Source organism: Ursus americanus, chromosome 10, assembly GCF_024610735.1.
Source record: "Ursus americanus isolate L20-20 chromosome 10, mUrsAme1.1.p, whole genome shotgun sequence".
NCBI classification, from domain to species: Eukaryota; Metazoa; Chordata; class Mammalia; order Carnivora; family Ursidae; genus Ursus; species Ursus americanus.
Window position 1 is genome coordinate 76,665,658 of NC_142136.1, and position 17,387 is coordinate 76,683,044.

Here is a 17,387-nt window from a genome sequence, read left to right on the forward strand (position 1 = left end):
AATTGTTAATATAATTTGGTTTACTTTTTTATACTTACTAATGTGTAAATACTAATATAATTGGGTTTAAGTCCTATCATCCTGTTACTTGTTTTCTATTTGTCCATCTCTTCTTTTTTCCTTTCCTGAATTTTTTGGATGAATCAAGTACTTTTGTTATATTTTATCCTTCGTTAGCTTAAACTTCTGTTTTGAAATAATTTCAGATTTATAGAAAAGTTGTAAGAATAGAACAAATAACTGTATTCAACCTTCACTCAAATCCATTAATTGTTAACATTTTTCCACATTTATCATTGTAATTTTTTTCTGACATCAGGGCCCTTTGTTGCAAAATACTTTAGTATGTATTTCTAAGGAAGAAGGGCATTCAGTTATGTAACCACAGTGTAATGATCAAAATTAGGAAATTTTACAGTTAATAGTCATATTGTCTAATAGACCTATTTGTATATAACCAGCTGTCCCTACAGTGCCCTTTAGAGCAAATTTCCCCAAGTCCAGGATCTGAATGAGGATCATGTGCTGCATTTCATTGACGTGTCTCTTTGTTTCCTTTAATCTGGAGAAGTTCCTCCGACATTTTTTGTCTTTCATAATCTTAACAGTTTTGGAAAGTTCCAGCCAGTGATTTTGTAGGACATTCCTCAATTTGGGATTCTTCTCACAAGTAGGAATCAGGTTAGGTGTTTTTGGCAGGAATATCAACTCAGAAATCTCTCAGTGCATCACATCAGAAGGCACATGGTTTTAGTTTGTCCCATTATTGGTCGTGTTAATTTTGGTCATGACTTAAGGTTGGGTCCACCAAATTTATCCCAAATTAGGAATTTCCCTCTTGTAATTAATAAGTAGTTTGTGGGGGAAATACTCTGAGGCTGTGTAAATATGCTATTCTCATCAAACTTTCCTCCACTTGCTTTAGAACAATTGATTCTTGAATCAGTTACTGTTGTGGTGGTTGCAAGATGCTGATGTTCTAAGTCTTTCTATGTTAGTTATTCTATTAGATTTTTAATCCTATATTCTTTTATTTCAGTTGTTACTCTAGAGACTTCAATACGCATCTTTGACATCACAGTCTGCCACTATCTGAACGATACAGTAACCTTAGAGCAATTTAATACTTCCTCCTAATCTTTGGGCTAATATTCTTATATATTTTATTTCTATGTATGTTAAAAGCCCACAAATCATTACCATTGTTGTTTTAAGTAGTAACTATTCTTTTATATATCCGCCTACCTCTGGTTCTTTTCACCCTTTCTGTCTTTCATGCTTTCTAGGATGATTTTCTTTTAGTCTGTAGAAATACTTTTAGTATTTTCTATAGAGCTAGTCTATGGTAATTCATTTTCTCAAATTTTGTTTGTCTGAGAAGTCTTTAACCTTGATATAGTGAAAAGATATTTTGAAAGATATATTCACTGGAATAGAATTCTAGGTTGGCAGAGTTTTTTTTTTTTTCTTTCAGCACTTTTAAAGATGTCATTGTCTTCTGGTTCCATAATTTCTATGGAAAAGTCAGTCTTAAGTCATATTTTTGTTGCTCTGAAAGAACTGTGTCCTTTTTATTCTATTTTAAAGCAGTTGTCTTTGTTTTTCAACATTTAAGCCTATCTCTAGGGTGCAGTTTTCTTTGAATCTACTCTCATTGTGTTCACTGAGCTTCCTGCATCTGTGGGTTGATGGCTTTCATCAATTTGGAGCAATTTAGACACTATCTCTTCAAATGTTACTTTTACTCTTTTCTCTTTCCTTTCTGAGATTCCTATTTGTTTAAAATTTAGACCATATCCCAAATGTCTCTTATCATCTGCTTTTTTAAAACAATATTTTATTTATTTTTTTGACAGAGAGCACAAGTGAGGAGGACCAGAGGGAGAGGGAGAAGCAGATTCCCCACTGAGCAGGGAGCCTGATGTGGGTCTTGATCCCAGGACCCTGAGATCATGACCTGAGCCAAAGGCAAATGCTTAACCGACTGAACCACCCAGGTGCCCCACTTATCATCTGCTTTATTCTTTTTTTAAAATTTTATTTTATTAACATATAGTATATTATTAGTTTCAGAAGTAGAGTTCAGTGCTTCATCAGTTGCATATAAAGTGCTCATTATATCACATGCCCTCCTTAGTGCCCATCACCCAGTTACCCCCTCCCCCCACCTCCCACCCCTCCAGCAACCCTCATTTTGTTTCTTATAGTTAAGAGTCTCTTATGGTTTCATCTTATTTTATTTCATCTCTCTGATTTTGTCTTATTTTATTTGTCCCTCGCTTCCCCTGTGATCCTGTTTTGTTTCTTAAATTACACATGAGTGAAATCACATGGTATTTGTCTTTCTCTGATTGACTTAGCATGATACCCTCTAGTTCCATCCATGTCATTGCAAATGGTAAGATTTCATTTTTTTAATGGCTAATATATTCCATTTGTATATATACCACATCTTCTTTATCCATCCGTTGATGGACATCTGGGCTCTTTCCATAGTTTGGTTATTATGGACATTGCTGCTATAAACATTGGGGTGTAGGTGCCCCTTTGGATCATTCCATTTGTATCTTTGGGTAAATACCTAGCAGTGCAATTGCTGGGTCATAGGGTAGCTTATTATTTTTTTTAAAAAAGATTTATTTATTTATTTATCTATTTATTTCTTTGACAGAGAGAGAACAAGCAGGGGGAGCGGCAGGCAGAAGAAGAGGGAGAAGCAGGCTCTTTGCTGAGCAGAAAGCCTGATGTGGGTCTTGATTCCAGGACCATGGAATCATGACCTGAGCTGAAGGCAGACACTTAACCAACTGAGCCACTCAGGCACCCTGGGTAGCCCTATTTTTAACTTTAACAGAACTTCCATACTGTTTTCCAGAGTGGCTGTACCAGCTTGCATTCCCACCAGCAGTGTAAGAGGGTTCCCCTTTCTCCACATCTCCAACATTTATTGTTTCCTATTATTATTAATAATAAAATTATTATTAATTTTAGTCATTCTGACTGGTGTGAAGTGGTATCTCACTGTGATTTTGATTTGTATTTCACTGATTCTGAGTGATGTTGAGCATTTTTTCATGCGTCTGTTGGCCATTTGTATGTCTCCTTTGGAGAAATGTCTGTTCATGTCTTCTGCCCATTTCTTGACTGGATTATTTGTTTATCTGCTTTATTCTTTCCATTCTTATTTCATTTGTGCTTCAATTTTGATATCTTCTAATGACAGCTTCACTAATCCTGACTTTTGTTGTATCCATCCAAATAAGTTAATTTTAAATATTATATCTTCCAGTTCTAGCTTATTCATTTGATTCTTGTTCATAGATTCCAATATCCTGTTGAAATTCTCTTTTCATCCATTTTGTCCATCTTTCTCTATTTTATATAATATACTAATCATAGTTATTTTAAAGCCTATCTGTTAGATCCATTATCTGGATTATCTAAGGGTCTGCTTCTATTTATGTTTTCTTTTGTTTGTTGGCCATTTTCTTGCTCTTTATTTTTTACTGTATGCCTAATGTTATATATATAAGAACCACAGAAACTACAAATGATATTGTTACCAGAGAAAGTTCTTCTTTCTTCTGCTAGTCAGAGATGATTTGGGACTCATGATGTCAGTCCAATCGGATTGAGCTGGGCTGGGACTGGGTTGCAGTTATTGTAAGTCAGTCTACCACTGGTTCGTGTCTGTCCTTCCAGACTTTTGATTGAGAGCCTGGCAGATCTATCTCCTTAGGTGTGAAAGACTGCAAGAGAGTCAAGTCAGCCCCCGGAGGTTTTGAATTTAGATCATTAGCCTCCTACCCCACACAGGTCACAAAATAGCAAATGTCTTGAGGGTAGACAAATTAGACAAATTGTGTATTTGTGGAAAGCCCTTCCCTGTAGCAGGACTTTGTCCCCTAAGGACCACAAGATTGTGGGAGATTTAACTTTAAATCTCCTTCTTAGGCTTTTAAAACTTTAAAAGCCTATAGCCCAGTTCCCCAGTCTTCAGTACCATCATAAAGCTCAGCAAATGCCCATGGTGGAAAACTGGTCAGAAATTTGGGACTTCTTGAAGTTTTTAGTGTGTTATGGCATCACAACCGCGTAACTACCAAAAGTTCTGCTAGTTTCTCTTTTCCCTAGAAGACTCCCTTTTTCTAGCCAACCCCAATTTTTACCCCATGCTCAAAACTGATAAATGTCTCCAGAGAAGAAGACAGCCAGGATCATCAACTCATCTAGAAAGAGCTCTTTCCAGTCTGAAATTTTAGTTTAATCTTATTGCTCCCACAGCTGTCCAGTGACTTTAAACATGATTTTTGCAATGATTTGTTGTCCCCCCCCAGTTGTTACAGTAGGAGCATTGGCCTAGTATGACCTATTGCATCTTCCTTAGAACTGGAAGTCCCACTCCTCTCAAATGTGGAACTTCCCACATCATTTACTGCTCCTTTCAGTTTTTGTTTGTTTTTTTCCTGACCTCCTCTTTCCTGACCTCCAGGGCTGGTTGCTTAGACTTCTCTATCCTCACTTTCCGTAAGTGGCCTCATTCAATTGCAGTGGTATTGAATACTATCTCTACACTGAGACTTCCCCACCTTGCAGCTCCAACCCTTACCTCGTCTAATTTCCAAGTTTGTAAATCTAACTGCTTTGTTTATATCTCCAGTTGGATGCTAAAGAGACACCTCGAATTTAGGAAGGTTAAATCATGGCTGATCCCCCCTCAGTCACAATTCCTCATTCTTTCCTCTCTTTTCCTTACAACCCATATCCAATCCATTAGTAAATATTTCTGATGTCTGCCTCCAAAATGGATGCTGAATCGATTAATTCTCATGTCTGTTGCAGAAAACCTGGTCTCCGGGGTGTCTGGCTGGCTCAGTTGGTTAAGCATCTGCCTTCGGCTCAGGTCATCATCCCGGAATCCCAGGATAGAGCCCCGCATGGGGCTCCCTGCTCAGCTGGGGAGTCTGCTTTTCCCTCTGCCTTTGCCCCTCCCCCTGCTTGTGTTCTTTCTCTTTCAAATAAAAATCTTAAAAAAATAAAAAATAGGGGACGCCTGGGTGGCTCAGTTGGTTAATCATCTGCCTTTGGCTCAGGTCATGATCCTAGGGTCCTGGGATCGAGTCCCACATCAGGCTCCTTGCTCAGCACAGAGCCTGCTTCTCCCTCTGCTTGTGCTCTCTCTTGCTGGCAAATAAATAAAATCTTTAAAATAAATAAATAAAAGTAAAAAATAAAATAAAAACCTGGTCTCAGTCAGCTTCATCTCTTGCCCAGGCCTCTAGTAGTTCCAACCCTTTCCTTCACCTCCAATCTGCCCACCCGTCAATTGATCTTCATGGCAACTGGTGTGATTGCTAGTTTCTAAAGTTACATCACTCTCCTTCCTTGCACAAAACCTTCTAAGGGCTTCTCTATTGTTGCTAGAATAAGACCCAAACTCTATTTATAGGTTCTATGTGATTTGGCCCCTGCCTATCTGTTGGACCTTACCTCCTTTCACTCTCCTGCATATCTTGTATACCACAAACCCTGGTGGGCCCCAAGCCCTCTATCACTCTTAACTCAATAACCTCTAACATACACAAATCATTCCAATTTCAGTGTTCTTCATTTCATTGTTCTGGTGTTAATACAACTGTCACCTCCTAGAGAGGTCTTCACTGACTCTTTCATCCAAATGAGACCCTCCCTCCACCACCATCACTCCCACTTACATCACTCCATTTAATTAACTGCACTTAGCAACATCTGAAGTCCTTTAAAAAAATACATATTTATTGTCTGTCTTCCCCACCAGAATTTAAGCTCTTTGAGGACAGGGTCTTGTTCTGTTTTGTCCACTGCCGTATCCACAGAACCTTGCACATGGTAGATATTTAGTGCTCTTGTTGAATGCCTTCCCCATGAGATCATAACCATCTTAGGAGCAGGGACTGTCGTCTAATTTTGGCTTTCCTCTTCCTGCACCTAACAGTAGTGTGCACATTGTGGAGACAATGTTAGTAAGATGGGCGGGCCCACCCGCTCTAGTGAAGTGTTAAAGATAAGCCTCTTCTGATTGTCCCACCATTGCAATTGGACATTACTGATCAGCCAAACACATTGCTAAAGAAAAACGTAGGCAGCCCATACCCCAAGTCAGGAATGGGAAAAGCATTCTTAGAGCTGTCATTGCTCAGTGCTATTGATACATGCCACTGGACCGAAGGTAGAATGGAAATACAGAAAAGAGCAATAGGGTTATGGTTTGGAATTTTCTCTTACTATACTATCCAAAACATGATTGTTTTAATAGTACTGTAATCCCTGTGAGGCAAACAGTTTCTAAAGTCTAAGTAATTAAGCTTAACTACAGATCCAGTGATATGTCCTAGCACCATATTTTACAAGCTGTGAACCATGAAGTCAATGTAGTGTTTTCATTGCTAAAACTTTGTTTTAATGAAATGACAGAAAATATCAGCCTACAGTAGTAGGGTAACTTTTCGTGAGCACGCCTACATACTTACACATATGTGTAGGTACCAGGTGGTGCTACAAAATGTATTTCTTGCCATGGTCAATGTTTTCAAGAGTAAGGAAGTCACTAAACTAGTAGTTTCGCATATCTTTATTCCATACAGAACAAAACAGACCCATCTCATAGAAGAGAATACACTTATTTAAGGTTTTGACAGTTTACAAAATTAAAATTTGGGTGTTTAATCCAAAGTTTCACATAAGTATTATCTTGTAAGACAATTTCTTTCCTTTAGTAAGTAAAACTTTAGAGTGTATATTATTCAGGAAGCAAATCATCTCCTAATTCTTCGTCAGCAAAATCATCCTCGTCGATTCTTTTTTTGGCTGCAGTTTTTGGTCTTTCTGCTTGAGGGCCAAGTGGATCCACATAGGAGGCATCTAGGTTTTAAAATAGATTGTTATATTAGAATAATAAAGAAAAACAACAAATGTGAAACCAGTTTGTCTCATAAGCTAAAAGGAACAACTGAGCAAACAGAAAAGCTCTCCCAAGTCATTTAAAATTTTGTCTGTATATAAAAAATTCCTAATGCCCAATTATACATTTTTGCCATCTCACCAAATCTTTTCCAGACCTGTTATGCCTGTAGAACTGGGTGGGGAACACCAGCACTTGCCTATTTCTTTGTTACTGCTACTTTCATAAGGTTCATTTGTCCCGGGTAAAGCTCTGAGTTTGGCACTTAGTCGTTCACCTTTACTACTGGCAGTACAGTTCTGGCCACTGTCTGAAAACACAAAGATAAAAAATGCATTTGTTTAACATGTTGAGAAAACATAACACTACATTATGAATCTTAAAGTATACTTATTTGCCAAGAAACAGGTTGTTTCATTTGGAAGCCAACTTCTGAGGGATACAATTCTTGTTTCCTGGAACTTAAAAGAAACCTCTCGTTGGGAATCTATAACATAGATAAAACATCACTTAAAAGTAGTCTTTATATGTAGTCTTTCACGTTTGCTTAGTTACAGTTTTCAATTTTATAGATTCGCTGGTGAGAAGTCGGGAGACCATGTTGATGAATAAAACCTAGCAAAGAGCAACCAGAGGAAGGACCAACAGGAAGTCAGAAGATCAGCACGAGCTGTATCATCCACCTCATTATCAAGGCGGGCGAGTGGCCCTAAAATCACATCAAATTAAAAACAACAGAAGAGGGAGGCAAGGACCCAGACCATATAACTACTTTCTTTAAGCATTTGGAAAATGTTCCTGTAGGAGAGGATTAGATCTGCCCTCTATAGAATAGATTTTGGCTCAGTATGAAGAAAAACTTTAAAAGGACTGTAGCATCCAAATATTGACTGGCTGCCACGGGAAATACTGCAATCCATATCACTGAAGATTTTCAGACACTCACATTAGCAGGAAACAGTAGTAGTACTTCTCAACCTTAAATTTCCATTATATTTTTCTAAAGAAACACTCCTCTAGCCCCACAGTTTTTATTTCTTTCCCTTAAAATTCCCACAATGTCATTTTTTCCTATTATGGGAGCTTCACTTTTAATGAGAGCTGTCTATCAACATATACTAATCATTTCTTTTCTGAGTATACTTTATATTTTAGTCTATTGATATTGTCTCTGGGAATAAAACAAAACAGGATGGTCTTTAAAATCCCCACATTTTAATGGTTGCCAACTGAACAAAAATTGTAAGTCTTCTCTGAGCTCTTATAAAAAACATTACCATTTCCCTCCATTGCTATTATTGGAAAATAATATCCTTAGTTTTAGGCACTGAATGGGTCTACAGCATTTTGGTATTTTTTTATTATTTTGCTCTTAAGTTTTTGTTACAATTAGGTCCATCTTTTCCATCTGTAAGTGTAAATGTGTATCTTTCAAAGGGCTTGAGTGAGTTCAGGTCAAAAAGTTTGAAAACCATTGCTCTAGGCAATATTCCCTGTTCACTTTTCATTTAGATATAGGTTACCTATATGAATAAAACAGAACTCCGACATCTGCCTCAGGCAACCATAGCCCTCCGAAAACCTAACATACTGAAGGATTATACTGCTGTGGAAAGAGCAAAGTTTAAAAAATAAAAACTGACCTTAGAAAAACTGCAAATGTCCAATTGAAAAGCCATGAATATAGTTTTTAAACATTTCCTATTATAAACACTAGTGAGGGTATATTGTGAATATCCTCATTTCATCATTTTCAATCAACTTTCATGGAGTAACAGTGCCATACATGGGCAGGTGTAAATGGGTCAATAAGCATTTGTAAGTCTGGGTGAGTTTTATGCCTAAATAATGAAACAAGTTATTATATTCATATCATTATAGCAACAAACAACAATTACTATTTCCTAGAGAAAAGTGAAAATATCAAGTAGCTTCCAAAAACAAAAATCTGGAGATCAATTTATCTGAATTATCAATCAACACTAAAACTTACAAATGATACTTTTATAAGAAAAAAATCTTAGAATCATAGAATTTAGAGTAATAAGGATTCTTGAAACTTACCTATACCATAAAAAAAAGAACACCCTTATGAAATGGACAGTGTAAATATACAATTCCCAAAGTAAACCATACAATTGGTCAATAAATATATAAAAATATTTAAACTTACTTAGCCTTATATTAAGTGAAAAAAATCAAGTCAGAACACTACATACTGAGTGATACCATATTTAGAAAGCTTAAAAAGCAAAATTAAAAACAGTGTTTGCATACATGGTAAAATTGTATATGAAGAGGTGAGAAACTAAAAAAAATACAAACCTGAATATATATAAAACAAAAAAAGAAATCTCACAGTGTTTACCTGTAGGGGAAGGCAGGAGATGGAGTGGGAAAAAACACATAGGTAGGCATAGCAGTAATGTTCTGGTTCTAATGTTTTGTGATGGCTTCATTAATTTTAATTTTATATGCTTTGTAACTTAAGAGTGCTACATTGATTCTTTTGTAGGTATCAAGTTTTACATAATTTAAACCTTTACATAATTCGAAATGTAAGATTCAACACTGCCTATATGGCCAAGAGTTTTAAAACATCAGGTCAGTAAGTGAAATGAACAAACTTTCTGAGATTAATGTGGTAGGATATATCTACACTTAATTTTGTCGTTACCAAGAGAGCAGAATAGGAAGCCCCAGACCTTTTTTTCTCACAAAGACACAAACCTGACAATACACAGTCCGAAAAACTTTTATGAGAACTCTAGAAACCAGTTAGGAAGTTGCAGGACCCCAGATAAACTCAAATCTAAGAACAACTGCATTGAAACAGGTAAGAAAAGCCATTTGATTTCAACTGTGTCAGCCCCTATCACAAGCCAGCATAACTCACAATTGGGAGAGAAAGCCCAACATGCAGATTCTCTCTTGGGAAGAAAAAAGAGTGGAACATACATCCCACATTTCTTGTAAACTGTGAACAGAGATAGAAACTAAAAAAGGACCAAATAGAAATTCTGAGTGCTGGAAGAAATCTCCGCCAACCCAGAATACTATATTTGGCAAAACTGTCCTTCAAAAAGGATGAAGAAGTAGACTTTGCTAGATAAACAAAAGCTGGGAAAGTTTAGCACCAGTAGACCTGCCCTGCATGAATTGCTAAACGGAATCCTTCAGGTTGAAACAAAAGGACACTAGACTGTAAGAGAAAATCATATGAAAATATAAAGCTCTCTGTAAAGGTAAATATAGAGATAAACACAGAATCCAGTAATACTGTCATGGTAATAAATCACTTTTAATTCAGGTATAGAATATAAAAGATGAAAGCATAAAAATAACTATATAAAATTATGTTAATACAAATGATAAAAAGATGTAATTTGTAACATTGATAACATCGTGTTGGGGCAATGTAAAGGAGTAAAGTTTTTGTATGTGATTTATATTGTTATTAGTTTAAAATAGATTGTTTTAACTATAGGATCTTTAATGTAATTCCCATGGTAACCACAAAGAAAATACCTACAGAAGATGCACAGAAGAAAATGAGAAAGGATTCAAAGTATGCCACTACAAAAAAAAAAAAAAAAAGAAAACAAAAACAAACAAACAAACAAACAAACAAAAAAACTAGTAACACACAAAAGACAGCAAGAGAGGAAGAGGACAAAATAAGGGCATACAAAAAATTAACATAATAGCAATAGTAAATACTTCCCTATCTGCAATTTTTAAAAATATGAATGGATGAAACTCCCCAGTAAAAAGACCTAGAGTGGCTGATGGGTTAAAAAAAAAATCTGGCTATATGCAATCTATAAGAGACTAACTTTAGATATAATGACATACATAGGCTGAAAGTGTAATGATGAAAAAAGATATTCCATGTAAATGGTAACAGGAAGAGAACAGGAATGCCCATACTTATTTCAAACAAAATCGACTTAAGTAAAAAACTGTCACAGAGACAAAGAAGGACATTATATAATGATCAGAGGGCCAATTTACCAGGAAGATATAACAATTATATATGCACCTTAACAGCAGAGCAAACACCCAATATATGAAGCAAATATTGACAGAACTGAAAGAAGAAAAGATAGTAACATAGTAACAGTAAGAGGTTTTAATATCTCACTTTCCATAATAGATCAACCAGCCAGAAAATCAAAAGGAAACAGAGGACTTGAACAACACTATAGATCAATTAGACTGAATGGGTATTTACAGAACACATCACCCAACAACTGCAGAATAAATGCACATGGAACAATTAATTCTCCAGGATAAATCATACATTAGCCATAAAACAAGTTTTAACAAATTTAATAAGATTGAAATCATACCTATCACACTCTTGAACATTCAATGAACCAAAGAAGGAATCATAAGGGAAATTTAAAAGTGTCTTGAAGCAAATGAAAATGAAAACAAAACATACCAGAACTTATTGGATGTGGCAAAGTCAGTGCTAAGAGTAGTTATAAATACATACATTAAAAAAGGAGAAATATCTCAAATTAATAACCTAAATAAATACCTCAAGGAATTAAAAAGAGAAAACAAACTAAACTTGACTTAGCAGAAGGAAGGAAATTTTAAATATGTGAACAGAAATAAACACAATATAGCAAAGAAAAATCATAGAAAAAATAAAACTAGGAGTTCGTTTCTTGAAAAGTTCCAGAAAATCGACAAACCCTTAGTTAGCTAGACTGAGAAAAAGAGAAAAGACAAATAACAAATGAAGAAATGAAGACAAATAATCAAATCAGAAATGAAAGGAGACATTACATCTGATGCCATAGAAATAAAAAGGATCGTAGGAGACTACTATGAACAATTTTATGTGAAAAAAATGGGTAACACAGAAGAAATAAATAAGTTTCTAGAAACATACAATGTACTAAGACTGAATCTTGAAGAAATAAAAAATGTGAATAGATCAATAACAAGGGGAATTAATTAGGAATCAAATAGCTCCCAACAAAGAAAAATCTTGGACCAGATGGCTTTACTGGAGAATTCTACCAAACATTTATTAATTTTTTAAAAGATTTTATTTGTTTGTCAGAGAGAGAGAGAGAGAGAGAGAGATGGAGTGAGCGAGCACAAGCAGGGGAGCAGCAGGCAGAGGGAGAAGCAGGCTCCCCGCTGGGCAGGGAGCCTGATGCGGGGCTCAATCCCAGGACCCTGGGATCATGATATGAGCTGAAGGCAGATGCTTAACTGACTGAGCTACCCAGGCGTCTCTCTACCAAATATTTAAACAAGAAACAACACCAATACTTCTCAAAATTTCCAAAAAAACTGAAGAGGAGGGAATACTTCCAAACTCATTCTATGAGGAAAGCACTAGACTGATACCAAAATCATACAAAGATACTATAAAGAAAACTACAGATCTATACCCCTGACGACTATTGATGCAAAAATCCTCAGCAAAATGCTAGCAAATTTAACTTAACAACATATTAAAATAATCATACATCATGTAGACCAAGTGAAATTTATTCTTGGAATGCAAGGATGGGTTCAACAAATGAAAACCAATTAGTATAATACACCACATTAATAGAGTGAAGAAGCAAAACCCATATGATCATTTCAATTATGGAGAAAAAGCATTTGACAAAACTCAACATTCTTTCAAGATGAAACACTAAACAAACTAGAATTAAAAGGAAATGGTCTCAACATAATAAAGGCCATATATCAAAAGCCCACAATGAACATAATACTAAACGGTGAAAGACTGAAAGCTTTCCCTCCAAGATTAGGAACAAGGCAAGGATGGCCATGCTCACCACTCTTATTCTACCTAGTACTGAAATTTCTAGCCAGGGCAGTTATCAAGAAAAAGGAATAAAAGGTATTCAAATACAAAGGGCAGAAGCTAAATTATGTCTGTTCATAAATGACATGATCTTATTACACATAGAAAACCCTAGATTCCATAAAAAAATCATTAGAAAATCTTCAGAAAAATTGCAGAATCAAAATTAACACAAAAATCAACTGTATTTCTGTACACTAACAATGAACAATCTGAAAAAGAAATTAAGAATTAAGAAAGCAATTCCATTTAGGATATCATCAAAAAGAATAAAATACTTAGGAATATATATAACCAAGGAGGTGAAAGAGATATACACTGAAAACTACAAGACACTGCTGAAAGACATTAGAGAAGAGACAGTACAAAGACAACCTGTGCTCATGGACTGGAAGACTTAATATTATTAAAATATCCATATTACCCAAAGAAATCTATAGATTCAATGCAATTCCTATGAAAATTCCAATGGCATTTTTTGCAGGAATAGAAAAAACATTCTAAAATTTATACGGAATTTCAAAGGACTCTGAATAGTCTAGGCAATGTTAAGAAAGAAAAATAAAGCTGGAGGCCTCACATTTTCTAATTTCAAAACATACTGCAAAGCTCCAGTAATCAAAACAGTATGGCACTGGTATAAAGACAGATATACAGACCAATGGGGCAGAATAAACAGTCACAAAATAAAGCCTGATGTATATGGTCAAATGATCTTCAACAAGAGTGCCATGGCTACACAATGGAAAAAGAATCTTGGACAGTATTGCTAAAAGTGGATATCCACATACAAGATAGTGACTTTGGACCCTTACCTCACCCAATATCAAAACATTAATTCAAAATGAATTAACGATCTAAATGTGAGACCTGAAACTATAAAACTCCTAGAAGAAAACAGGGGAAAAGCTTCATGACATTGGATTTGGCATGATTTCTTGGGTATGACACCAAAAGTACAGGCAACAAAAGGAAGAAAAGACAAATGGGATTACATTAAACTTTAAAAACTATGCAGCAAAACAAACAATCAACAGGGTGACAGACAACCTGAGTAATGAGAAAAAATATTTGCAAACCATATATTTGATGTAGGTTAATATCCACACTATATTAAAAAATTCTACAACTCAACAACTAAAACATGAACAATCCAATTAAAAAATTGGGAGTGGATTTGCATAGACATTTCTCTAAAGATATTCAAATGGCCAAGTATAGGAAAGGATGCTCAACATCATTAAACACCAAGGAAATAAAAATCAAAGCCTTGAGATATCACCTCATACCCATTAGGTGGCCAACATCAAGTAACAGAAAATAACAAGTGTTGGCAAGTATTTGTGGGGAAAGTGGAACCCCTATACACTGTTGGTGGAAATGTAAATGGTGCAGTGCTATGTAAAATAGTATGAAGGTTTCTCAAAATATTAAAAATAGAATTGTCATATGATCCAGCAATTCTGCTTCTGGGTACTATATTCAAAAGGATCTTGGAGAGATATCTGCACACCTCCTGTTCATAGCAGCATTACTTACAATAGCCAAGAGATGGAAGCAATCTAAATGCTCATTAATAGATGAATGGTAAAGAAAATGTGGTATATACATACAATAGAATATTATTCACCCTTAAAAAGGAAGGAAATCTTGTCATATGCTACATCATGGATGAACCTTGAGGACATTATACTAAGTGAAACACAAGCCAGTCACAAAAAACCCCCCAGATACAGCATGATTTCACTTACACGAGATATGTAAAGTAGCCATATTCATAGAGACACAAAGTAGAAAGGTGGATGCCAGGGGCTAGGGGAGGAGGACTGTTGTTCAATGGTTATAGTTTTAGTTTTTCAAGAAACAGAGTAGAATGGTGGTTGCCAGTGGTGGGGAGAGGGGAGAGGAAAAAGGGCAGTAGTTGTTCACTGGGTATAGAGTTTCAGGTTCGCAAGATGAAAAAGTTCTAGAGACCTGTTGCACGCCAATATGCACATAGTTAATACTGGACACTTAAAATGTTAATTAAGATGCTAAGTTTGTTTTGACTATGATTTTTTTTTTAAAAAGGCAAAATTTTGCACGTTTTTATTAACAAAATCATAACCATATTTGGTGACAGAGGAAAACGCACATGATATGATGGTAAATAAAGGAAGTGTGGTACAACATTTTGGAGCATTATCATCTGGGTAAGTTTAGATTTTTCCTTTATCTTTGTCTGGAAGTCTACATTTTCTGTAGTAGATAGTATTTTAGGAAACTTTATTATCTTTTTAAAGTTAAGAGAGTACACTGAAGAGAGCAATGTGATGCTTTAATGTCCTAGCAAAGGAATAGCTTCGATCCACGTTTCTCTCACAAAAACCTCCTCTTTACATCGTGAAGCATAAGGGAGATTACCCTAGTCCCTGCCCCAGTTATATGGTGTTACAATGGACATACAAGAAACGGCACATACTTAAAGTGTAGATTGAGGAGTTTCATAAAACCATCACTATAATCAGGATTATGAACAAATCTATCACCCTCCAAAGTTTCCTCCTGCCCCTTTGAAATTCCTCATTCCCACCCTCTGCCCCATTCATCCACCCCAATCTTCAAGTAACTACTGATGTTTTCCATCACTGTATATTAGCATGTGCTCCTTTAAAAAAAAACCTGGCTTCTTTCACTCAGCAGAGATTCACCTATGTCGTTGCAGGTGTTCTTCCATTTAATTGCTGAGTAGTTGTATGGATATGCCACAATTTATCTGTTCTCTTGTTGATGACTTTTGTGTTGTTTCCAGTTTGGGGTATTTGAAATTAAGCTGCTATGAATATTTTTGTACAAGTCTTTGTGTGGACACATATTTTCACTTCTCTTGAGTAAATTCCTGGGAGTAGAATAGCTAGGTTGTATAGTAAGTATATATCTAACTTTAAAAGAAACTGTCAAACTACTTTCTAAGATAGTTGTACCACTTTATATTCCCATCAATAGTGAATGAGAATAACAAGTGCTCCACATCCTCACCATCACTTGGTATGGTCAGTCTTTCTTAGTTGTTCTACTGGGTATCTAATTGTGGCTTTAATTTGCATTTCCCCAATGAATAATGAGCGACCATATTTTCATGTGCTTAATTTTCATTTGTATACCTTTATTTAAATTTTTTGATGACTTATAGTTTAGTTTAAATAAGAAATATGGTGTATTGTTCCAAGAATGTTGCGGACACGTTTACCTTTCCTAAATTCCTGTAAATAACAGTAAATCTATATAAAATCTATGGCAGTACAGAGAGTGAGTGTATGTTTCTATACTGTGGGGGTAACGGCAGGGGAGATACCAACATTAACAGGTTTTGGAGAATTACTCCTCCCACCCCAACTTTACTGAGATGTAACTGACATCCAGTGTACAGCGTTGTGTAAGTTTATGGTGTACAATGTGATGATTTGATACAATCTATATTACAATATGATCATTACCATAGTACTAGTTAACACCTCCATCATGTCACATAATTACCTTTTTTTGTGTGTGATGAGAACATTTAAGTTCTTAGCAACTTTCAAATATATAATACAGTATTGTTAACTATAATCACAATGCTGTACATTGGATCTCCAGAACTCATTTACCTTCTACCTTCATCCCCCGTACCATGGTAACCATGATTCTCCTCTCTGTTCCCTCAAGTTTGGCTTTTATATTTCCATATGTAAGTGATATTAAACAGTATTTGTCTTTTTCTGTCGGACTTATCTCATTTAACATAATGTCCTCAAGGTCCATTCATGTTGTTGCAAATGGTGGGATTTCCTTATTTCTCATGGCTGATTAATACTCTATTGCATATATACACCACATCTTCTTTGTATTTTCATCTGTTGGCAGGCACTTAGGTGCCTTGGCTATTGTGAATAATGCTGCGATGAGAGTGCAGATATCTCTTTAATATCCTGTTTTCATTTCCTCTCGATACAATCCCAGAAGTGGGACCATTAGATCATATGATATTTCTATTTTTAATATTTTGAAGAGTCTCCATTCTGTTTTCCATGGTGGCTGCACCAATTTATATTTCCATCAACAGTGCACGAGGATTTCCTTTTTTCCACATCCATGCCAATACTTGTTACCTCTTGTCATTCAGAGGACAGTCATTCCTACAGGTGTGAGGTGGTATGTCATTGTGATTTTAATTTGCATTTCCCTGATGATTAGTGATGCTGAACATCTTTTCCTGTGTCTGTTAACCATCTGGATGCATCCTTTGGAAAAATGTCTGTTCAGTTGTTCCTCTGCCTATTTGAAAATCTATTTTTTTATTATTGAGTTATAGGCATTCTTTATACATTTTAGATATTAACCCTTATCAGATATGTGCTCATTCATATACCTTCCTCCATGAAGTGCCTGTTCAAATATTTTCCTGATTAAAAAAAAGGACAACAAACAATTGTGTTGTTTTCCTACTTACTACTGAGTTGTAAGAGCTCTTTTTATATTCTAGATACAAGTCCTTTATCAGATTGTTTTGCAAGTATTTTCTCCTATTTTGGCTTGCCTTTTCACTTTTATAGCAGTGTCTTTTCAGAAGAAGTTAATTTTGAT

The 17,387-nt window shown here is 35.5% G+C and overlaps 1 protein-coding gene across 3 annotated transcripts in view; it reads right to left on the reverse strand.

Annotated features, from left to right (window-relative positions):
• Nucleotides 1–6,595: 6,595 nt before the first annotated feature.
• Nucleotides 6,596–17,387, reverse strand: part of IFT88 (intraflagellar transport 88) — a 145,464-nt gene continuing 134,672 nt past the window's right edge. For all 3 annotated transcript variants that reach the window (XM_045797132.2, XM_045797130.2, XM_045797129.2), the window contains 2 exons: nucleotides 7,140–7,250; nucleotides 6,596–6,900 (listed from right to left, as the gene is read on the reverse strand). In XM_045797132.2, coding sequence (XP_045653088.2) covers nucleotides 6,779–6,900; nucleotides 7,140–7,250 — 233 coding nt within the window. In that variant the 3' untranslated portion in view covers nucleotides 6,596–6,778. The remainder of the gene's footprint in view (nucleotides 6,901–7,139; nucleotides 7,251–17,387) is intronic.